Source organism: Myxocyprinus asiaticus, chromosome 6, assembly GCF_019703515.2.
Source record: "Myxocyprinus asiaticus isolate MX2 ecotype Aquarium Trade chromosome 6, UBuf_Myxa_2, whole genome shotgun sequence".
Classification (NCBI taxonomy): domain Eukaryota; kingdom Metazoa; phylum Chordata; class Actinopteri; order Cypriniformes; family Catostomidae; genus Myxocyprinus; species Myxocyprinus asiaticus.
Window position 1 is genome coordinate 9,282,471 of NC_059349.1, and position 24,026 is coordinate 9,306,496.

General features: G+C 42.8%; 1 protein-coding gene across 1 annotated transcript; it reads left to right on the forward strand.

Moving 5' to 3' along the window:
- The first annotated feature begins 375 nt into the window (after positions 1-375).
- c8b (complement component 8, beta polypeptide) lies at positions 376-23,474 on the forward strand. Its single transcript, XM_051699536.1, has 12 exons — positions 376-522; positions 789-909; positions 4,851-5,001; positions 13,006-13,147; positions 16,555-16,687; positions 16,883-17,080; positions 17,554-17,794; positions 20,390-20,518; positions 21,170-21,333; positions 22,195-22,348; positions 23,026-23,094; positions 23,235-23,474. The coding sequence occupies exons 1-12, from the start codon at positions 458-460 to the stop codon at positions 23,387-23,389; spliced, it is 1,722 nt and encodes a 573-aa protein (XP_051555496.1). The 5' UTR covers positions 376-457; the 3' UTR covers positions 23,390-23,474.
- Positions 23,475-24,026: the final 552 nt, after the last annotated feature.

Consider the following 24,026-nt stretch of genomic DNA (forward strand, 5'->3'; position numbering starts at 1 on the left):
ATTATCTATTGATCCATTCTGTTCTCTTTGAGGTGAAGTGACTCATTTACGAGAAATAAAGACGTCAATTTCTCATCTTTATTTTAGCAAATCCTTGAAAAGCCTTTGGAGTTTTTTCGTTTATTCTACACTTAAAAGATACTTAGCAAAACACATTACATGATGTGATATTGTTAACATTTTGCACTAGTCCTCTTATAGCTCTACATAAACTCTTTTTTCCTGTAGGTTTTACTGCAATATATTGCACTGCAATGTCTGTGTCAAAAACAAAATGCAAGCAAAAATATGTGTTATGCCATGCATAAACACATCGATGGGTGTGCAAAGTAACTGCAGTGTATGAAAGTGTTTTCTGTTGTCAGAGATGAGGGGAGGGGTTGTTGGGTAGGTTAGAGGTTTAAGGTCTGTTACTGACTTTTCTATTCTAGTCAGCCTAGCTTTCCTTGATGTTACAATGCCTTGTTTTTCAACAGCAAATTTAGCTTACAGCACATCAACACTTTGTTTAGCCATTATATGGTATGTATGAATTTATTTTACTTTGAGTGTAAATGTATGATATTTTTTCCAGTGTTTTGGGTTCACTTTACCGTCAAGCATTGATTGTATCTGTTAGTCTATAAAATTTCAAGTTTAACATTTGCTGTTAGAGAACAATGTATTTATTTTTCTTAATGTTTTAGTTGTAAATAGTATATTTGTTGTAAATAGTAGGTTCTGAATTTGTGTTATCTATCTATCTATCTAAAAAAAAAATTTAAAAAATTTTTTTTTACTTCCGCCAGTGCTGTAATAGTTTGTAGTTCAGAAGACAGGAACACACTACAACCCTCTCTAGGCCCTGTGGACTGTTTAATGTCAGAATGGTCTTCATGGACGCGTTGTGACCCCTGCAACAAGAAGAGGGTGAGAAATGTGTCTCATGTATTATAAATCACATATTTAGCTAAACTATTTGCAGCATTAGGTAATTCATTTCCAGTGTTGGGAGTAATACATTACTAAGTAATTAATAACTGTAATTAAACTGCTTTTAAGTAAAGTAAGGGATTTCTCTTAATTTTTCAGTAATTTAATTACTGTTACTTCTGATGTAATTGCATTAAATATTGTATAGACAATAGAATAATTCTATATAAAACAACAATTTAAAATCGAAATTAAAGTCTAATGTTAAAATATATGTTTTTGAATTTAACACAGCCTCCTTAAATTCTTCGGCCAGTTCAAGAATAATTTATGTGATTTAACTGAATGATTTATTGATTTATTACCAACACAAAGAGGCACCAAAACACTTTCCCGGACTTTCAGCTTCATCACACCACGATGGTGGAATGACCTTCCCAACTCCATCCGTGAAGCTGACTCACTCTCTGTCTTCAAAAAACGACTAAAAACACATCTTTTCCATGAGCACTTAACCAGTCATAAAAAATAAAAAAAAATTATTGTTGCACTTTAATCTGTTTTGAATACTACTCTGATTCTAGTGAAACTTTGTAATATGGCACTTTTCATACCAATGTCTCCTTAAGATGATTCACTTTTGTTTTCCTCTTTTGTAAGTCGCTTTGGATAAAATCGTCTGCCAAATGAATAAATGTAAATGTAAATGTGAAAGAATTAAAAAAACCAGTTTCATGTCTATCCTTGTATTTTTCATCTGGTCGAGGTTGATTTGGGTTTTAAAAAGTAATTAATTGGTAATGCAATTACTTTTCAGACAGAGTACAGTAACTCTGGTACAGTAATTTGGTACAGTAATCTAATTACACTGTAAAATATGTAATTAATAGTTAGTAATTAATTACTTTTTTAGAGTAGCTTACCCAACACTGTTCATTACTTGTTGACACTGGGAGAGAAATCTGGTCATTACCTGCCTGTTTGGTCTTCCATTTTATGGAGTTATATTTGTGCCACAATCTGCATGTGCAGGATGATACTGAGCGCACAAAAATGTTCTGCGCATGCAAGATGATATTTTGAGATGGTTGCTGTAGCTACCTCAACTGTCCAATCGCAGAGCACTTGTAAGCGGTTCCTAATAACCAGTCCTGACGTAGGAGGCGGGACTTGTCGGAATTCGGGGCTGTGTTCCACTTCACTTTTAACATCCACTCGCTAACTCCCCTAAGCACTTCCCCTCAGGGGAATCCCCACCGCCATTTTGGAAGTCCATTCCACTTCGTTAAGTGAGTGAGGGAAGTTTCTGTTGACAGGGATGTTGCATGTCTTCCACCAGTAGTGGACACTCGCACAACGTAAGCAGTGACGTACATCTGAGTCCATGAGAGGGAGTGAAGTTTGCGAGGGAAGGGGATACAAATTTAAAATGGAACGGGTGGAAAAGCAAGCGAGCAGTCTAAAGTTCTGAGCGCACGCAGAGCACGTACGGGGAAAGACAGCCAGTGTTGGGCAAGCTACTCAAAAAATATAGCAAGCTAAGCTACAAACTACTCAACAGAAAAATGTGTTAAGCTAAGCTAAAAGCTACATTTCAGAGAAAGTAGCAAGTTTCACTACAAGCTACACGCCAAAAGTAGCTTGCTACATTTAAGCTACTTCATGTTTTTTTCAACCAGATGCACAGAGCATACTGCCATAGACAAAGCATTTCAAATACTTACTCACATAATGTTTATCAAAGCCATGGATAGTATAGTACAGTATAATATAGAGCAATACAGGTTATTTATATATTTATAAATGCTACCTATACAAACCCATGTGATCAAAATGAAAAATCACTATTTTTAAATTGTATTATTCATATTGATACTACTCCCTCTACAATACCTATTTGAACATAATTTCCTTTGCATAAAAACTCTGTACATATATTATTCATCTTATCCTGTAATTCTTTGTCTTGCTGTTGTATATTTCTGTATGTCCTGGACGCTTCTGATCAGAAGTAATTTGATATATGATTACCACATTCATTTACAATTGAATGTACATGGTGCTTCAAGGTCATTCAAAGAATACCATGGTACTACTATGGTACTTCACTATATGACTACCTTATTTGTATACCTCTGTATTAACATGGTGCTCCCAGGTAATGGTGCATGTCCAAAAAACATGGTAATGCCATGGTACTTCTTTGATGTGTTTTCGAGTAGGCTACTAAGTCTTTTGATACTGTTTTGGTGGTAAAATCTTTACCTGCATTGCCATTCAAGCTGTAAACGTGTTAAACTTAATAAAGACCTTCTTTATCACTGGCAAATAATGATAGGACGCATTTGCAGGTTTGGTTTCCATTGATTGTAGATCCACTGCAACAAGTGTTATCTTTATTTTCCATATTTAAAAATATTCCTTGAGCGTGTTGGCAAGTGAGAGCGCACACCAAATGATTCAGCAGCCTGCGCATGAGCTTTGTGAGTCATTCAGATTGAATCACAAACCGATTCAGACCGTTTTGCTAGAACGTGTGACCGATTCAATGTAAAGAACCGACTCAGATGAGTGATTCATTTGTGAGTCGGACATCTTTAGTTCTGATTCAAAACTGGCGATAGTAAACAGCGGTGTGATGTATGATGTAGTGGTTTAGCATTTGAAAAAGCTACGCGCTACCTAATCAAAAATATAGCTTTGTTACTGAAAAGCTACTGAAAAGAAATGGGATGAGGTCAGGCAGTTCCAGGACAGGGATAAGGTCATGCAGCCTCAGGATAGGGATGTAGACAGGGTTAGCGGTGGCTGCAGGGGAGGTATTGGGTTGGTGGTGGCTGCTGGGGACAGGACTGGGTCAGACTCACCAGCGTGCTATAGGGACAGGACCGGGTCAGACTCCGCAGCGGCCACTGGGAACAGGATCAGGTCAGACTCAGAGGTGACCGCTGGGGACAGGACCGGGACAGGCTTGGGCTTGGCAGACGCCTCCTGGCAGCGGTAAGGCACTGGCTCGGCAGACACCTCCTGGCAGGGGTCAGGCATGAGCTAGGTGTCGGCGGCTGGGCAGGGGTCAAGAACGGCTGCTGTCTAAGGGTCAGACCTAGCCACATGGACCGATCTCTTCCTCCTCCTGCTCCTCTTGAGGGTGGAGGAAATGACAGCAGTGGGTTTGGCTGCCTCCTGCCGGTCAGCAGCAGTTGCCTCCATGGGGGCTGCAGTGGTTCGCCTTCTTCCGTGCCACTTCACCCGTACTGTACCAGCGAGCTAGACCAATGAAGCCTGGGAGGTCGGACAATCAGAGATGGGGTCCCAAAATGGAGCTCCATCTGTCATGGCATCCGTGGTCAACCATTTCCCAGCAGGTTACATTTTTCTGATCGCCCAGCAGATCCCAATCAAAGGGCTTATTGAGTCTGGCAAGAAAAATTTGGATAAGGACGGCCTCACCAAAGCCTAGCCCCTGGACCGCTTCAAGGAGCGACTGAGCGTACACCCCAAAGGGGCGATAGCCCTGCCAGCAATATTGCAGCCTTGAGGACAGGGGTATGTCTTTGGGGGCCAACTCTTTCCGGACCCTAGTTTGAAAACCCCTGGACTTAATTTACTTGACAAATTAGGTTATAAAACCGGAAGTAATTTTAATGTGTTAGATCTAGTAGAAAATTATCCTTGAGGTAATAATTGTATGTTACTATTTTTCGCAGTGTGGTCTCCCCTATACATTTTGTATCAATTCTACTTACATTTAAGACGTCACTAACATTACATTTTTACAGAAAATATAGCATATCATATATAGGTCATGTTACTACAGGTATCTGTTCATAAACAACATATTTATGTACATGTTCAAGATCAAACAAAATAATTTGAGAGTTTTAACTTGCTTGCTTTTTGTGTCTCTGCATGTCTCCCAATGACTTTTATCTCTTCAGTATCGCTATGCCACAGTGATCCAGCCATCTGAGTTTGGCGGAGAACCGTGTCATGATCACGGCAGAGAGGAGGAGCCCTGCACTCCTCCATCTCGATACTCCTGTCGGACTCGCACTCCTTTATGCCAGGGCTTCCGCTGTACCATCACAGGTGACCCTTCATCAACACTGAACAATTCAAATAACTGCAAGATGAAGACAAATAAAACATATATGAAATATAATAATTAATTGTTTATTTAGGGTCCAAATACAGTGACCCCAAAAATATGGACACTTAAATTTCGAATTGTATGGATATACATTAGGTATGATAGACCAAGTGTTATTATTTTAAAGAAAGATAGCACAAGCACCCTTTTCAAGCCAAACATTTCACATAAATAGGTTTGTTAGGTTTTAAATGATAATACACTAGATATGAATGAAGACACAATGTATTTGGACACTTTGTGGTTGTCAAATGTTCAACATGATAATACGTGAGATTGATATGTTGCTACCAAATGTTCCGGTATTCTGACATTGATCAGATTCTGCTGAGTTACTGACAAGCACTTCTCCCATTAGGCATTTTTGTATTTATTCAAGTGAATTTATCTTTTCCTGCATATTTATGTTTTCACCACTAGCACGTTGTACTGGGGGGGGGAGTGGAATTTGCATGCCACTCCCCCGGACATATGGGTATAAAAAGAGCTGGTATGCAACCACTCATTCAGGTATTGTGCTGAGGAGCTGAGACAAGGTCCCAGCCATTTTAGCGGGTAGTTCAGCATTGTGGCAAGAGCGACACATTGTCTCGTTCCCTCCATCAGGGAACGGAGTTTACGAAAGTAACCAGGACGTTCCCTATCTGTCACTCACTCGATGTTGTGTTGATGTAGTGACACTAGGGGTCCCTATACAAAATGCCACGACTACTGAATTGTGTTACGTGGACTAGCGGTGCGAGATGGGCAGACCTCTGTGTGCCACGTAGCCAGTGCACCAGGCCATCACGTAACCTCCACCAACGCTCTTATGAGCATCGAACAGTCCTTCGGGAACAATCGACTGCCCAACAAATAGGGACAGGCTAGCCCAGCCATGGCCTCTTTTCCTCTTTTTTCTCCCCAACTGGGGGCCATAATTGTCTATGTCGGGGGGTGTCACTCCCAAGGGGAAGACACCGCGTTGACCAAACCCCACCCAGAGAAGAGGGGGGGAGGGGGGTATTTTGAGTGGAAATACATCACATGGTCTTACCGAGTCTTGTCGGAAGTATGTCATGTGGAGAAGTCACCTGGTAGGTCCTACCTGATGGGGGAGGAGTTTCTACAAGCATGGTGACCGGGGGCAGAGGGGCCTCTGCCCAAGGAAGATGCAGTTTACCAGTTTACCAGTTTTACCGGAAGATATGTCACATGGGGTCAGCTATGGGGAACCAGTGCATGTGGAGCACCTACCACAGTACAGGGCTTAGTTAGCACATGTACTGGGCTGGCAGCAAGTTTCTCCGCAAACCCCTTTGCCACAGGGCTAAGGAGGAAAATCATCCAGGGATTACAACTTGTGAACACTACTGGGAGTCAAAGGCGCATGTCTTCACCTCATGGGAAGGGAAAGGTGCTATACGCAAGCGATACACCCGGCCAGCTGTCCCAGAACTTACCTGTTCAGACCTGACAACACATGGGACGAAACCGGTTCAACCCAGAGATTATAGAACCTCGCAAAGGTGTTGGGTGTCGCCCAGCCCGCTGCTCTGCAGATGTCTGCCAAAGAGGCGCCACTGGTCAGGGCCCAGGAGGCTGCTACACTCCTAGTAGAGTGGGCTCATAGTGCCACGGGGGGCGGCACGTCCTGAGCATGATATGCCATCATGGTGGTGTCAATAACCCAGTGGGCGATCCTATGTTTGGAGACAGCGCTTCCTTTCCGCTGTCCACCAAAGCAGACAAAGAGCTGCTCGGAGACTCTAAAGCTCTGTGTGTGATCCAAATAGGTGTGTAAAGCATGCACCGGACACAGCAACGCCAAAGCTGGGTCTGCCTGCTCCTGGGGCAGCGCTTGCAGGTTCACCACCTGATCCCTAAATGGAGTCGTGGGAACCCTGGCACATAGCCGAGTCGGGGTCTCAGGATCACGTGAGAGTAGACCAGACCGAACTCCAGGCACGTTTCGCTGACGGGGAACGCTTGTAGGTCCCCTACCCTCTTGATGGAAGTGAGCGCAGTCAGGAGGGCAGTCTTCAAAGAGAGTGCCTTAAGCTCAGCTGACTCCAGGGGCTTGAAGGGGGCTCCCCGTAGACCCCGAAGGACTACAGAGTGGTCCCATGAGGGGATGAAATGCGGTCTGGAGGGAACCTCCTAGCACCTCTCAGGAACCTGATGATCAGGTCGTTCCAGATCAGATGGACCGCCTGGGGGTGGAGTCTCCACTCTCCCCTGAGCATAACCTGTCGTGACAGCGCATCTGCTGCAGTGTTGAGGTCGCCCAGGGATGTGAGTGGCTCGTATTGACTTGAGGCGCTGCTGACTCCAGAGGAGGAGACGGCGGGCGAATTGTGACATGCAACGGGAGCGTAGACTACCTTGACGGTTGATGTACGCTACTATCGCTGTGTTGTCCATCCGGACCAAAACGTGCTTGTCCTGGATCAACGGCCGGAACCTCCGCAGGGTGAGCAGTACTGCCAGCAACTCGAGGCAGTTGATGTGCCAACGCAGCCGCGGGCCAGTCCAGGAGCCAGCAGCTGTGTGCCTGTTGCATACCATGCCCCAGCCCATCTTGGAGGCGTCTGTCATAATCACGACGCGCCTGGAGACCTGCTCTAGGGGAACCCCTGCCCATAGAAATGCTAGGTCGTTCCAAGGGCTGAAGAGGCGGTGACAGATTGGTGTGACAACTACGTGATGTGTCCCGTGGCGCCATGCCCATCTCGGGACTCGAGTCTGCAGTGCTGAAACGGTCTCATATGCATCAACCCGAGCAGTGTGGCAACCGCAGAGGATGCCATATGCCCCAGGAGCCTCTTAAATGTTTCAGTGGAACCGCTGTCTTCTGTCTGAACGCCTTCAGACAGTTCAGCACCAACTGTGAGTGCTCGTTTGTGAGGTGCGCCGTCATCGAGACTGAGTCCAACTCCAAGCCGAGAAAAGAGATGCTCTGAACCGGGGAGAGCTTGCTCTTTTCCCAGTTGACCCGAAGCCCTAGACGCCTGGGCACCAGGTCCCTGTGTGCGCACAGTAACTCTCGAGAGTGAGCTTGGATCAGCCAGTCATCAAGGTAGTTGAGTATGCGGATGCCCACTTCCCTTAGCGGGGCAAGGGCTGCCTCTGTGACCTTTGTGAAGATGCGAGGGGACAAGGACAGGCCGAAGGGGAGGATCTTGTACTGGTATGCCCGGCCCTCGAAAGCAAACCGCAGGAAGGGCCTGTGTCGAGGTAAAACCAAGACGTGGAAGTACGCGTCCTTCAGGTCTACTGCCGCGAACCAATCTTGATGCCGGACGCACGCTAAAATGCGTTTTTGCATCAGCATCTTGAACAGGAGTCTGTGCAAGGCCCGGTTCAGCACTTGCAGGTCCAAGATTGGCCACAACCCACCACCTTTCTTTGGTATGATGAAGTAAGGGCTTCAGGATGTGTTGAATGGCCTCCGTCTGCTGCTTCACCGCCAAGAACTGCTGGGCAAAGTCCTCAACGGTGTATCCAAATAGGCCAACCTGGGAGATGGGGGCATCAAGGAACCGTGCCTTGTCGGCCTCTGTCATCTCAACCAGGTTGAGCCAAAGGTGGCGCTCCTGGACCATCAGGGTGGACATCGCCTGCCTGAGAGACCGCGCCCTGTGACCTTCATCGCCCGGAGAGCAAGGTCGGTCGCCGAGCGCAGTTCCTGCATCAATCCTGGATCAGAAATAACCTCGTGCAGCTCTTTTAGCACCTTGGCTTGGTGAACTTGCAGGAGAGCCATGGCGTGCAGGGCAGAGGTGGCTTGTCCAGCGGCACTGTAGGCCTTAGCCGTCAGGGATGATGTAAACCTACAGGGAGCTTCAGGCACGCACGCCAGATGGTGGTGCTCTGTGGGCACAAGTGCACCGTGAGCACCTTATCCACCTGGGGTATCACTGATTACCCCTTGGCCGCCCCACCATCGAGGGTAGTGAGAGTGGGGGAGCTGAAAGATCAGGATCGGGCAGTAAAAGGTGCCCCCCACGATCTTGTCAGCTCCTCGTGCACTTCCAGGAAGAAAGGGACCGGGGCGGGGCGCGGCCGTGAGTGGCGCTCTGGGCCCAGGAACCAATCATCGAGCCATGAGGGTTCAGGGGAGAGTGGAGGGTTCCACTCTAGCCAGACGCTCGCGGCTGCCCGGGAAAGCATGTCCGTCATCTCCGCATCAGCCTGAAACTGGGTGACCACACCTGAAGAACCCGACATCCGAGAGCCCGACCAGGGCAAGCAAGCGTGCTGGGGAATGGGAGGTCCGTGGGGGTTTACCCGGTGGAGGTGCTCCCATTGAGGTCCCCAAATCACCCCCAGTGCTAACCGGCACAGCCTCATACCTGTAGGTAGAAGGACCCAGGCGGGGAGCCGCTGGGGTGGCTTGCTTTCTTATGAATGCAAGCCACGACCGCAACATTGCCATGGTCATGTTCTCGCAATGAGGACAAGACCCATCCACAAACGATGTCTCCACGTGGACAGCGCCCAGACACATAAGACAGCGATCGTGGCCATCAGAAGCAGAGAGATAACGACCGCAACCAGGAATAACACACAAACGGAAAGGCATATTTAAAAAGACGTTCCGTGTGTGCCGCTCTTTTAGAATGAAAATATACTCTTTTTAGAATATACTCTTTTTGTTATTCTGCCAAAGCACCCAGGGGCGTTCTCTGCACTCACAGGTGCAGAGGGGGAGAAGCCGCTGAAATGCGCCGTAAAATCCAGCAGATGAGGTGAATGAACTCGCAGATGAATTCAGCTTCAATGAATAGAACCGCTCGGCTCCGAAGAGAACATCTGAATGAGTGGTTGCATACCAGCTCCTTTTATACCCGTATGTTCAGGGGAGTGGCATGCAAATTCCACTCGCCAATTCCCACTGGCATTTTTTCAAAGATCAGAGGTGTTTAGGGCTCCCAAGAGTGACCCCTAGTGTCACTACATCGACACAACGTCAAGTGAGTGACAGATAGGGAACTATTGTCAACATACAAGAATTAATTTGTTTTTTATGTTATCCCAATTTAATAATTATAATAAAAAAACATTTTAATCCATGAATTACATGATTTTATTTATTTAAAAAACATTTATTGAAAAATATAATTATGACATGAAGACATTTTCTGTGCACATGTGCATGGCAAATGATTAAGTTGCCCCCAGCCACTGATCTAGAGTCAGCCAGCTGAGCTAGGTTTTCTCTACATTTGGATTTGGGAAGAGAAAACTGATCTTAGACCAGCAGTTATGGGCAGCTTTAGCAGTAGGCGATCAGAAGCAGTAGCAGGCAGTGGATTGAGTGAGAATTCCACTGTGAATCGTCTAACGCTAAGACTAAGGCTAAGCTTTCCCCAGCCTTACACACGCTTCGCCTATGTTTTGGAGGTTGTATTTTCTCTTAGGGAATACATTTTTACTTCACTGTTGGTTAGGTGCAGGGTTGGGGTTTGGGTTAGGCCATTTGGTTGATAAAACATGCATATCTATTGACTGTATTACATCATTTACAACTAAAAAGCTTACATGTGGTGCCACTCTGGCACTCTCACATTTCACCTAGAAACTGGAGCTCACACATGCCCATACTTTCAAAACACTTCTAGCTCTGGCCACTGGGGGCAGTGGTTTCAATTTCAGTAAGCACAGACCAATTTACATTGCCATATTCACAGTGAGATCATTCTGAATTGTTAGTGGACCATGTCAATATTTAACGTGATGAACTTCACCTCTGGTTACCCTACTACGCGGGGCTAGACTTATGCACAGGCTAACCTTGGCTGTTGCCCTTGGGCTGTAGGTTGAAAAATAAAAATGCTCCAAGCAGTGTATGTGAGAGGTGCGGGAGTGGGAACGTGATTTTTCCTGGAGTGATGAGCGTATCGCTCCATCACTAGAAAAACATATGACAACCTACCTGAAAGGTTATGCATTGGATATATATTAAGACATTATAACAAATAATTTATTTGTAAAATTGTAGCTTTTTATTAAACCACTTGTGCTGAAGGGTGAGATTTTGAAATGATGCCACAGTATGCTACAGTCAAACCTGACCATAGTGTGCTGCTCCCACACCCAAGCGTAAACTTTGTCACAGTGGGGTCAGACTAAGTGTGTGTGTGTGCGTGCGTGCATGCGTGCGTTTTACATAGTGGCTGATTTATTTTTATTTGACAAAATTCTCTGTTATAGTCTCACCCTTTCATTTGTGCGTGTATGTGTGTGTGTGTGTGTGTGTGTGTGTGTGTGCGTGTATGTCTGTTTTGCATTGTGGAAGTTTTATAGTCTCACCTCTTCATGTGTGTGTGTTTTATTTTGTGTTGGATTTATTGATTTTTATTTGACAATTTAAAAAAAATTGCTTTGTGTATAGTCCTACCCATTCATTTCCTATGGCGAGTCAAATTTGACCTGAACAGGAGGATCATGGGACTGTTTAATAAAACCACCTAGACCAGGGGTCTCAAACCACTGGCCCGCGAGATTGCTTCATGCGGCCCATGTGAGTGTTAATAGTTTATCCTCAAACCCGGACCACAAATTAAGTTTTACTTTCTGCATTTTGTTTTTAATATCCCCGTTGTTCTCTTAAAACAGTGGTTCTCCACCCTGTTCTCCACCCCCCGCCACAAATGTGTAGTTTTATCCAAGTGATATCCAAAATGTGTAGTTTTGAGGGGCCTCCAGGAACAGGGTTGAGAACCACTGTCTTAAAAGTTTATTAAACAATAGCCTAATATATTCCACATGGCTTATTCACACTTAACAAAACTAGATTGCTTCCATCATAATCTACTGAACAGTCTGTACTGGAAGCATCCATTAATGTGACGTGCATTCAGGTGACGGCCGCTCCGTTTCTATTTTTAATGCGTATATTTGCTGATGTCACAGCTACTCAAGTCACTTATTTTGCCCGTCCAACTGAACTAAAATTATTTCATTTACAAACTGTGTAAACTGATTGCTATGCAAGTTATGTCCTTATATATTTAAATAACTTCTCACCATTACATCAAAGCAGCTCGTGATTTTTCCCAACTCTAAAAGGGACTGCTACTCCTGGTGGGTCTGCTGTTCTCATGAAATACAATATCAGGCATCATTACCCTACTAAACATGTAGAGCAGTCTGCTAGGTATGAGGGAGTCACTCAACTCCGAAAACATCTGTCCATGCATCAATAACTGTAACTGCAAATAACTAAAACTTTTAACTGAGCGCTATTCACTGGCACGCTCCACCTCTGCTCAGCACCATGGGAAAATAAATAATATTTTGTAGTGAAATGCAGGGTGACCAAGCGTCCTCTTTATCACAGACATGTCTTCTTGATAAAAGTGTCCGGCCACCATCTGGCTAGTGAACCCCGGGTAATTTGAGTTTGAGACCCCTGACCTAGACTCATGTAATCTAGTCCAAATTTTTATTGTGTGTTCAGGTGGCAAGTTTAGGAAAAGTCATCAAGCCTTGTAACGCTCAGATTAAGGAAACTAAAAACTAAAATGACTCGGGTCAAAAATTACCCAAACAGTAATTGTTTATTTTTCTTTCTGAAACTGTAGCACAATGTTTTATGGTGTAGGTAAACTTCAGCCCAAGGGTCACCACCCTCCTAATTTCGGCCCTGCTGCTAGAACACCTGTGTGAAATTGAGGGGAACTCACTTCACACATTTACAGTACTACAAACCAGCTTGACACTAGTAGGTTGGAAGTTATTGACAAAATGGGTTTAGAAAAGTGAAGTTAGGACTGAAAAAAGCTTTAGCAGCATTTGTTTGCCGATGTCACTTGCTTTGAAATTTTGAATCCAATGCAATGACACTGACTCTCTTCTCAAATATAAGTATAAAGACAAGATATCTTTGACATGTAGTTAATTTGGCTGTATTATTTAATCAGAGGCCATATTTTTTTAAGCTGTGTCTCTAATAACAGGTCGCTGTGTGTTGGAGGGTCTTCGCTGTAACGGTGATGATGACTGTGGTGATGGATCTGATGAAAAGGAATGTGATAAAGTGTACAAAGCATGTAATCAGCCAACTAAAGAGTATTATGGAATAGAAAATCTGGCTAAAGGGTGAGTGTGTTGATACACTTTTATAATCACATATTGCACTATTCCATAGGCCAAAGGCCTTGGGTCCAATCATACTCTACACTCTTTTGGCAAATTAATGTGAATTTTGGCAACATTATCTGTCACTTGGTAGTACCTAGCCAAATTAGACAGATGCAAACGTAGTTGTATGATATTTCTCATACTCAGCAGCCTAATATTTGTTTTATGTGTTCGACTGATAAATCACACGTGCTGTTTATACTTTTGCAAAATTGATTTTGCAATACTTTGTTTATACTTTTATAAAATTAAAGAAAAACTGTTTATAGCTTTACATGTTAATATTTGTTTTATATTGGTGGGCATATGCAGTGGGTAATATTATTAATATATTGGTGGTTATATTATGGTGCACGCAGTAATTTTTTCCTCATTAAAAAAGTTTAACTCCTAAAGACATGAATTGTAATTTTGCAATATATGTAAGAAATCATGACCACTCACATTAAAATGAAGACTGCAGTCACATCAGTAATATTTTAAAAGCTGTTTTATTCTACATGGAGAGGGTCCACACATGGGGGCTGCCATGTTTGAATCACATGACCAGCTGAATACTACTCGCTTAATCTCAGTAACCATCCTGATATTTGACACTTTCACTCATTGATTAAAGTCATCATATCTGACTGTGAATACTACATTTCTACAATGGCATCTGAAACGTCCTGGTTACTTGCGTAACGTCCGTTCCCTGATGGAGGGAACGAGATGTTTTGTCGATGTAGTGACACTAGGGGTCACTCTTGGGAGCCCGAAACACCTCTGGTCTTTGATAAAAGGCCAATGAAAATTGCCAAGTGGTATTTGTGTACCACTCCCCCGGACATACGGGTATAAAAGGAGCTGGTATGCAACCACTCATTCAGATTTTGTGCTGAGGAGCTGAGACAAGGCCCCGGCCATTTCAGCGGGTAGTTCAGCGTTGTGGCAGGAGGGACACAACGTCTCGTTCCCTCCATCAAGGAATGGAGGTTACGTAAGTAACCAGGACGTTCCCTATCTGTCACTCACTTGATGTTGTGTCGATGTAGTGACACTAGGGGTGCCTATACGAAATGCCGCAACTGGCTAAACTGTGTTATGTGAACTGGTGGTGTGTGACGGGCAGACCACTGTGTGCCTCATAGCCAGTGCACCAGGCCGACACGTAACCTCCCCCAATGCTGTTATGAGTGTCGAATGGCCCTTTGGGGACAAGTCGACTGCCCAAAAGATAGAGACAGGCTAGCCCAGTCATGGCCTCTTATCCTCTTTTTTTTCCTCTCCCCAAAAAAAAGGAATTAACCAACTGGGGCCACCAGGTCTACGTCGAATTAGCGGAAGATATACATCGCATGGGGTTACCTACGGGGAACCACCACATGCGGAGTACAGGGCCCCAGTACAGGACTTAGTTAGCACATGTACTGAGCTGGCAGCGAGTTTCTCCGCAAACTCGTCTGCCACAGGGCTCGGAGGAAATCATCCAGGGAACACAGTTTGTGAACACTACTGGGAGTCAACAGCGCACGTCTTCAGCTCAGGGGAGGTGAAAGGCGCTATGCGCAAGCGATACACCCGGCCAGCTGTCCCAGACTTACCTGCTTGTGCGTGCCCTACACGGGACGAAACCGGTTCCATCCGGAGATTGTAGAACCTCGCAAAGGTGTTTGGTGTTGCCCAGCCCGCTACTCTGCAAATGTCTTTTAGAGAGGCGCCACTGGTCAAGGCCCAGGAGGCCGCTACACCCCTGGTAGAATGGGCTCGTAGCTCTGCCGGGGTTGGCACGTCCTGGGCGTGATATGCCATTCTTATGGCATCAATGAGCCAGTGGGTGATCCCCTGCTTGGTGACAGTGCTTCCTTTCCACTGTTCACCAATGCAGACAAAGAGCTGCTCAGAGACTCTAAAGCTCTGCGTGCAATCCAAATAGATGCATAAAGCGTGCACCGGACACAACAACGTCAGGGCTGGGTCTGCCTCCTCCTGGGGCAGTGCGTGCAGGTTCACCACCTGGTCCCTAAAAGGGGTCGTGGGAACCTTGGGCACATAGCCCGGTCGTGGTCTCATAATCACGTAAGGGTAGCCCCGACCGAACTCCAGGCACGTTTTGCTGACAGAGAACGCTTGCAGTTCTCCTACCCTCTTGATGGAAGTGAGCGCAGTCAGGAGGGCAGTCTTCAAAGAGAGTGCCTTAAGCTCAGCTGACTGCAAGGGCTCAAAGGGCGCTCGCCGAAGACCTTGAAGAACTACAGAGAGGTCCCATGAGGGAACGAGGCAGGGTCTGAAGGGATTCAACCTCCTGGTGCCTCTCAGGAACCTGATGACCAGGTTGAGTCAAATCTAAGTGAAACAAGAGGTCGAACTCGCCGTGAGACAAGCCAGCAGACTCGTCCGGAAGCCTGATCAGGGCAGACAAGCATGCTGGGGAATGGGAGGTCCATGAGGGGATACCCGGCGGAGGTTGTCCCATTGGGGTCCCCAAATCACCCCCAGTGCTAGCCGCACTGGCCTCATACCCATAGGTAGAAGGACCGAGGCGAGGAGCCGCTGGGGTGGCATACTTTCTTACAAAGGCAAGCCGCAACCGCAATGTTGCCATGGTCATGTTCTCGCAATGAGTACATGATCCATCCACGAACGCTGTCTCCGCGTGGGTCGCGCCCAGACACGAAAGACAGCGATCGTGACCATCAGAAGTTGAGAGATAACGACCGCAACCAGGAATAACACACAAACGGAAAGGCATCTTTAAAAAGACGCATCTTTAAAAAGACGTTCCGTGTGTGCCGCTCTTTTAGAGAAATATACTCTTTTATTTCTGCCGAAGCGCCCAGGGGTGTTCTCTTCAGTGCACCAGTGCAGAGGAGGGAGAAGCCGCTGAAATGCACCATCAGATCCAGCAGAGGTGAATGAACAGTCAGCTCAATGAACATCGACCGTTCGGCTCCGAAGAGAAAATCTGAATGAGTGGTTGCATACCAGCTCCTTTTATACCCGTATGTCAGGGGGAGTGGTATGCAAATACCACTCTGCAATTTTCATTGGCCTTTTATCAAAGACTAGAGGTGTTTCGGGCTCACAAGAGTGACCCCTAGTGTCACTACATCGACACAACGTCGAGTGAGTGACAGATAGGGAACTGAAAACTATTGATTTTAAATGATGCTGCATCCAAGCCGCTAAGTGTCAGTGTAATCCAAGATAACATAAAGACAAGTTACCAAGTTCACCTTTAATATATTGCCAATGATTGATTTTATAGGCATTTTTTATTTCAATAGAGTGCTGGGTCACCACTTGATGTCCAGTGTACAGTTAATAACCACTGACCACTTATATTTGGATCAAATGTAAAGAGATTGTGTCTTTTACATTTGTAGAATTAACATCTTGAATGGGAATCTGGAGGCAGTGGTGCTTGACAACCGCTACTATGCTGGTGGCTGCTTGCCTAATTTTATTCAGGATGTTCGCTTCAGGAAGCCATATAATCTACAACAGTACACAATAGAGGCATGTCTCTCCTCAATTACCACACAATATTGCACATTACATGCTACAAAAACTAGTTATATTTGTTAAAAAATAAGTACTTCTTTGGTGAAAGTGTAACATCTAGCTATACTAGTTAAGAACTAGCTAATAAATAGCTATTTTGGAGTCTGTATTTAAAGTATGTGGGATATAATTCTCTTTTATTATTTCCAGACAAAAGGCTCCTATGATTTCAAGCTGGATGCCTTTGAGTCATACAGTGACTTCTCTACAAGTGAAAGCAAGGCAACTCTGTCCAAGACCAGTGTCTCTATTGGAATTGCTATTCCTAATGTTTTTGAATTCAGTGTTAATTATAATGACCACAAGTACAAGAAGTCAGTGAAGAAGATGCGCAGCTTTACAGGGACGGTAAGATGCTTTTCTACAACTACTTCATTAGTTTATTGAGATATGAAGTAGGGCATAACAGCAGATAAAATCAGAAAATGGTGACTGTGAGGACTATCTAAGTGAAACTAGATTTTTATATTTTCTGAAGAAAATTTGAATGTGTTTGCCCATACAAAACCCACAACCACAATGTTGGGGTGTTGTGGGGGGATACCAGGGCATTGCTACTGTATGTGGTTGCTATACAGTTGCTGTAGTGCTCCATATTAAGTGCCAGTCTACGGGATTTTTTGCCCAATTTATCATCATCTGGGGGAAACTCTGTTTATAGTATGAGCAATGACATTTGCCTCAGCAAACACCACAAACTAGAAATTATATAAAATATAAAGAAGAAACAGATGTCATTTTGTCTAAGAAAATATAAAACCCATGCCCAAACTGTGACATCTTACACTGTAGACATTCATGACTTTATTTGTTGTCCTCAGAAAAATAAATTTATCCGTGCCCGTGCTGAGCTTGAGGTAGCACGATATGCTTTAAAGACAGAAAATCTGATGTTACACCCTGAGTTCCTGTCCCGCCTGCACTCCCTGCCATTGGAGTACACATACGGCGAGTACCGGCAGCTGTACAGCGACTATGGGACACATTTTATAAAAGAGGCAATGCTTGGTGGAAACTTTGAGTATATTATTGTGCTCAATGAGGAGAAATTTGAAAAATCCGGTAAGAAAAAACTTGTTGGAAAGCAAAATACTGTAGGGTGTTGAACTGGTAACCTGTGAACCAAAAGCTGAATTTTACAATGATTGCACATGCATTCATATTACATTTATGCATTTGACAGATACTTTTATTTCAAATTGACTCATGTTGCTTTAAGGTATGCTGTACATTTAAATGAATTTAGGCATACCTTAGGAATAGAACCCACAACTTGGCCATTACAAGTACCATGCTCTACCAGTTGAGCTACAGGAACATGCACAGCTCATGCTGATTTTGCACAATCGTTCCAGCATTATTTATTTTAAAGCATGTTCTTTTCTTATCTAAACTAATTTCAGTCAGGAACACTTCCGTCAAATGAATACTACTTGAAAACTTGAACGAATACCTTATTCACTTATAGACAATTGAAGTTGTCTGTTGAATCTGTTGGTGTTGGCAGTATGGTTCTATTCTGGGCAAACTCTGTACAGGGAATGCAGAGAATTAACTCCCTCTCCCTAGAGGTAACAAAACAGACCCAGCAGATATACAGTGGCAAGAAAATGTATGTGAACCCTTTGGAATTAGCTGTTTTTCTGCATTCATTTGGTCATAAAATGTGATCTCATCTTCATTAAAGTCATAAGTATGGACAAACAAAATGTTCTTAAGCTAACAACACACAAACAATTATAATCTTTCGTTTCTTTATTGAACACATCCCTTTAAACATTCACAGTGTACCCTTGGATTTAATAACTGGTTGATCCTCCTTTGGCAGCAATAACCTCAACCAAGTGTTTCCGGTAGCTGCGGATTAGACCTGCACAATGTTCAGAAGGAATTTTGGACCATTCTTCCTTACAGAACTGCTTATGCTCAGCTATATTTTTAGGATTGCTGGTGTGAATGGCTCTCGAAGTCATTCCACAGCAACTCTACTGGGTTAAGGTCTGGGCTCTGACTGGGCAACTCCAAAAGGTGGATTTTCTTTTTTTGAAGCCATTCTGTAATGGATTTACTTAGATTTTTAGGGTCACTGTCCTGCTCCATCACCCAACTTCTTCTGAGCTTCAGCTGGTGCACAGCCACCCTGACATTATCCTGTAGGATATATTAATTAACTTGGGAATTAATTTTTTCCACAATGATGGCAAGCAGTCCAGGCCCCGAAGCAGCAAAGCAGCCCCAAATCATGATGCTCCCTCCACTGTACTTCACCATTGGGATGATGTTTTCATGTTGGTATGCGGTACCCTTTTTATGCCATATATTGCGCTGCATGTTCTTTCCAAACAATTCAACCTTAGTTTCATCAGTCCACAAAACATTTTACCAGTAGTGTTGTGGAGTGTCAAGGTGGGCTTTGGCAAACATCAGGCACGCAAGCAATGTTTTGTTTTGGAAAGCAGAGGTTTCCTTCATGGTGTCCTGCCATGGACACCATGCCTGTTTAATGTTTTCCATATATGAGTAGCCACAGTACAAAATCATCTTCATTTATAGACAGTTTGTCTTACTGTGAACAGATGAATATATAAGCTCTTCAAGATAAAATTGTAACCCTTTCCAGCTTTATGCAAGGGAACAATTCTTGATTGTAGGTCTTCTGAAATCTCTTTTTTGCAAGGCATGGTCCACATCAGCAGATGTTTCTTGTAAATAGCAAACTCAAAATGTTTGAGTGCTTTTTATGAGTCAAAGTAGCTCTAACCCACACCTCCAGTCTCGTTTCATTAATTGGATAACAGGTTTGCCAGCTCCTGACTCTAATTAGCTTTTGTTGACGTCATTAGCCTAGAAGTTCACATACTTTATCCAACCTACACTGTGAATGTTTGAATGATGTATTCAACGTGTACAAGAACAATACAATAATTTGTGTGTTATAAGTTAAAACAGTTTGTTCATTATTGTAACTTAGATGAAGATCAATCCAGATTTTAAACAAATGTATACATAAATGCAGGAATTCCAAAGGGTGCACATACTTTTTCTTTCCACTGTATTACAACATTGTACAATTTCTTTTTTTTTTTTTTAAACATTATGACAGTGCAACATTGTACAATCCTTTTTGCATAATAGATTAAATGGACATGTAATAGAACTTCAAATACGGTATATCAAGTTGGTAAATCAAGAACAAGGTGCAGTAACACATTGAAGATAGGAATTCCAACTGGCAATCATCTGTATTCTTAGAGCACAGATCAACAAGGCAGATATAGAGAAAACTAAAAGGCAAAGCTGCCATACAAGATGTGGAGCTGGGGATGGAGGAGGATGTTATGTGCAGCTTGCATTCATGCAATGGAAAGGCAGCTAAAGCAATAAATAAATGGAGAACATAAATAGGACCACTCTGATAAGTGTCTGGTTTGTATTGGTAGACTTCATGATCAGCTGTGCATCAGCTGATTGCAGCTTGATTAACATGACCTGTCTGAACTGATGCTATGCTTAATATTTGCCATCTACTGTACATAGAATAACTTACATATACTTTCTTCTTCTTATATACAGTATGAAAGCACAGTAGAAGTACTTTGCAATTGTGTGACAAATAAAACATTGACTTTGATTGTGTGGGTGCTGTCTTAAATTTAGGCTACACGCTCGATGATACCAAGAAATGTATTCAGCTTGGACTCAAAGTAGGGGTCAACATTGATGGAGTGTATGTGAGTGGAGGACTTTCTGGAGGTGGCTGTAAAGGTCTACTGAAAGAACTCGGAGGTGAGGAAAAGCCACAGTTCCACAGTTCAGATAAATGAACTTATGTTAAAATACTTTCTTCTATGCCAATTTAATGTTTATAGATGTAAGCCATTTGTAGGTTGACTTCCACAAAAAGTGTAAACATTGTGACTCAACAGTCAACTACTTGCTCAACGAATGGTGTGTTTAGTGCTGGAACATCTGTTTGTCCAAACATTGTCTACATGAAATCCAAATTGATCATGTTTATGTTGAAATACACATTTCTGTTCTGATGTTATTTCAAGGGAAAATAAATTTGTCTACATAATGTTCAGTTAAAATGTAATTTATTGCTCCACATTTTAAAAACTTTCCTTTTCGGCATGTGTAACATAGTGCTGCGTGGTCCGTTGGTAAGTTTTGACCAAGCCAAAGAACTATTTATGCATTTACATGCTTCTGCTGATGCAGCCTTTCCAAAATCTTGCCAAAAGTTGCTTGTTAAAAAAAAAAGACCTGGTTATAGAGTTTTGAAAGCTCGTGTCCTGGGTAAGGTTGGGTGCGTAAGGTCTCAGTTAAGTTTGGATGTAAAGTATGGGTAACTTTAATGTTGACTTTAATGTTACTAATATACTTAAATGTTATATTTAGTTTTATAAAACTCCTGTTCTGTGTATGGTGTTTCAGATTCCAGTAAAACTAATGAAATGGTTGAAGATTTAATTATTGCGGTGAGAGGAGGTGACAGTGAGACAGTTTCACGTCTAGCAGCAAAAGAACTACCAACTCCAGACATCATGCAGCTGTGGGGTGATGCTGTCTTCTACAATCCTGACTTTATCAGCAGGAAGGTAAACCTCTCATTGAACATCTGTTTCTATGAAATGCATTAAATCGTCATTTGATTCAGGGACAATTGTTTGAGATGATGTGTCACTGAATTCTGAAGCTGCAATTTTTAAGTTTCTGTATACCGTTCTGTATAAGTTCTACTACCCGACCTGAGCCCGATGGGAACGAAGCATACGAAAAGACGAGTTAAAGGCTGTTCACAGGCTGTTAAAGGCTGTCTTTGACCATTGTGTCTCACTGTAGCCTCATGCACGACCACCACATTTTTAGACACTGTGTCATGTAAAAAAAAAACTTCATTTTTTTTAAATGGATCTCGAGACACCTGCTTTTTGTTTTATTTGTTATGCTCTGTCTAGCCTTTTATTAGAGCAGGTGTAAAACTGTTTATGTTAACTTTTACATGATTACAAAGGTAGTCTGCATGTTGTTTCTGAGAGTTTCGTACTGCTTCCTATTTCAGTGTGAGATCTGTCTGGACACTATACCGTATTGAATGTTGCCTACCATGCTTAAATAAAATACAGCATCTTGCAACTACTTTACTTGCTTAGAGGATAAATTATAAACAGAGTAACTGATTTTGGGTCAAGTTCGGGCTTAAAATATAATGATACCGGTCGGGTCACACGGTCTCGAGTATGGGGGGTTCAGACTTCAATTTAATGCTTTATCAAGCATTAAAAAGCTGCTTTACCAAAGACTTTCAATTTACACTTGCAATCTAATATCTTATCCTATATTGAAAATATGCCTCTGTTATTATATGACTTAAGTTATTTTCACTTTTTAGATTGCATAGTCAAGGATATACTGTAACAGTTGAGTCAGCAAAAGTTGCATGCAAGCTGTTTTAACAGATTGAGCCACTGTATGAGTTGGTGTCATCGCGAGACATCTCTGATGCTAACATCCTAAAGAAGAACCTGAGGAGAGCTCTGGCAGAGTACCTGAAAGAAATCAGCTCCTGTCGCTGCTCTCCCTGTTTGAATAACGGAATAGCAGTCCTCAAAGGTAAGAATAACTATAAACCATTAATAACTAGCTAACAAAGCACGACACATTTTTAGGACTCTGTGTCAATTAAAAATAGTTGAACATTTTCAAATCACATCCCGAGATCCCTGTATTCTGTCGTGGTTCATCCAGCTGAATGTGTCTGTTCTCTCATTCTGTATGGCTGCACTGCTTGTGCGATTTGTTGAGGCACACTGACTGCCCCCTGCTGACACAGCTCTTAAAAACATGAAGTATGACTGAGTTCAGAATGGCATATTCATCAGGCATAGGCACATTCTATAATGAGCCTCTTTTTCAAAGGACTGCTATACCAGTGCATATATTGTATAGCCTGGTTAAGATGGACAATGGGCAGTTAGTGCATAAGACGCAGAGTTTTACACTGAAATACGACACGCTAGGCACAAAATGTTTAGTAAATTCATCCCATAAAGTTCTTGGTAGTTTTTTTCTAATGATCAAAAAATACTTGAATACAAAATTCTAAATATGTGAATAATATGAAAAGAAAAAACTCTAAATATCACAACTCCTGCTTTTGATTTATTAACTTTGTTAAATATTTTTCCAACAGATTGCTTAAAATTATCAATACATCGTATTTGACAAAAGTGGTCCTGACTGAACTGATAATATTTTGCATTCTTTTTTCTTTTCTTTTTTCTCATTAGGCTCCAGGTGTGTGTGTGTTTGTCCAGCTGGTTTCAGGGGAGTGAGCTGTGAGATAACTCAAAGAAAAGGTGCATCTGTGTGTGCCATGTTAATAATAACAGAGAGCTATAATAGAATATATTGTTCATAAGCCATTAAGTGTAGTTTTTTTATTTTTTATTATGGTAAATAGTTTTGGTTTTTCTTTTCATTTTCTTTACACATCCAGTAATGGCAGTAGATGGCAGTTGGAGCTGTTGGTCTTCATGGTCCACCTGTACAGAGAGGACCCAGAGTCGCACCCGCCAGTGTAACAATCCAGCCCCACAGAATGGTGGAGTGACGTGCCTGGGACCTCAAGAGGAATCAGCTGATTGCTTCTAACATACAATGTTACAATCAATCAATTTTGTATGGAAAAGACTTATAAAGTAGTTTAATAAAACCACATAACATACATTATTGAAAACTGCCTATTGTGGGTCATTTACACTGCTGAATATGGGTGGCAATAAATCTATTTCTTTGAGCAAAGCTGTAATAAATGCTGGAAACTTCTTCCAATGCATAGAAATCCATTGGTTAATAAGTTCTCTAACTCTTACAGTTCCAGAATTAATAGCAAAAAATATTAGCTATTATAATATTAGCTTATAATAGCGCCAACTGGTAGCCGACTCTAACAAAACTTGGTACACAGCTTCTTGAAGACACTGTGCATGTATTAACACAGTTGCATAGCCATCGGACATTCACAAATAAATTTGTTGGCTACTGAATTATAATTGGCTATTGGCCATTTTTGTTGATTTGTCTCATGGATGTTAGCACTTACCCCAAAGTAAATGCATGCCAAAATACATCAAGCGATTGCGAAGTTATAACAGGTTTAGTTGTTGTGCCCCTATGGGTGCAATTGGATAAAACTTGGAATGCTTCTTCAAAATGTTTTTCTGTCAAAGGATATCAAGGTTTTTTTGGGGGATTTTTCTTTTTTGGGATTTTGCCTTCAGAAAATGTA

Bases quoted from the DNA above. Each gene is read 5' to 3' on its own strand.
- c8b (XM_051699536.1), top strand. From the start codon at position 458: ATGCCTTGTTTTTCAACAGCAAATTTAGCTTACAGCACATCAACACTT. The intron at 910-4,850 runs GTGAGAAATGTG...TTATCTCTTCAG, and splicing joins ACCCCTGCAACAAGAAGAGG to TATCGCTATGCCACAGTGAT. The intron at 23,095-23,234 runs GTGCATCTGTGT...TTACACATCCAG, and splicing joins TGAGATAACTCAAAGAAAAG to TAATGGCAGTAGATGGCAGT.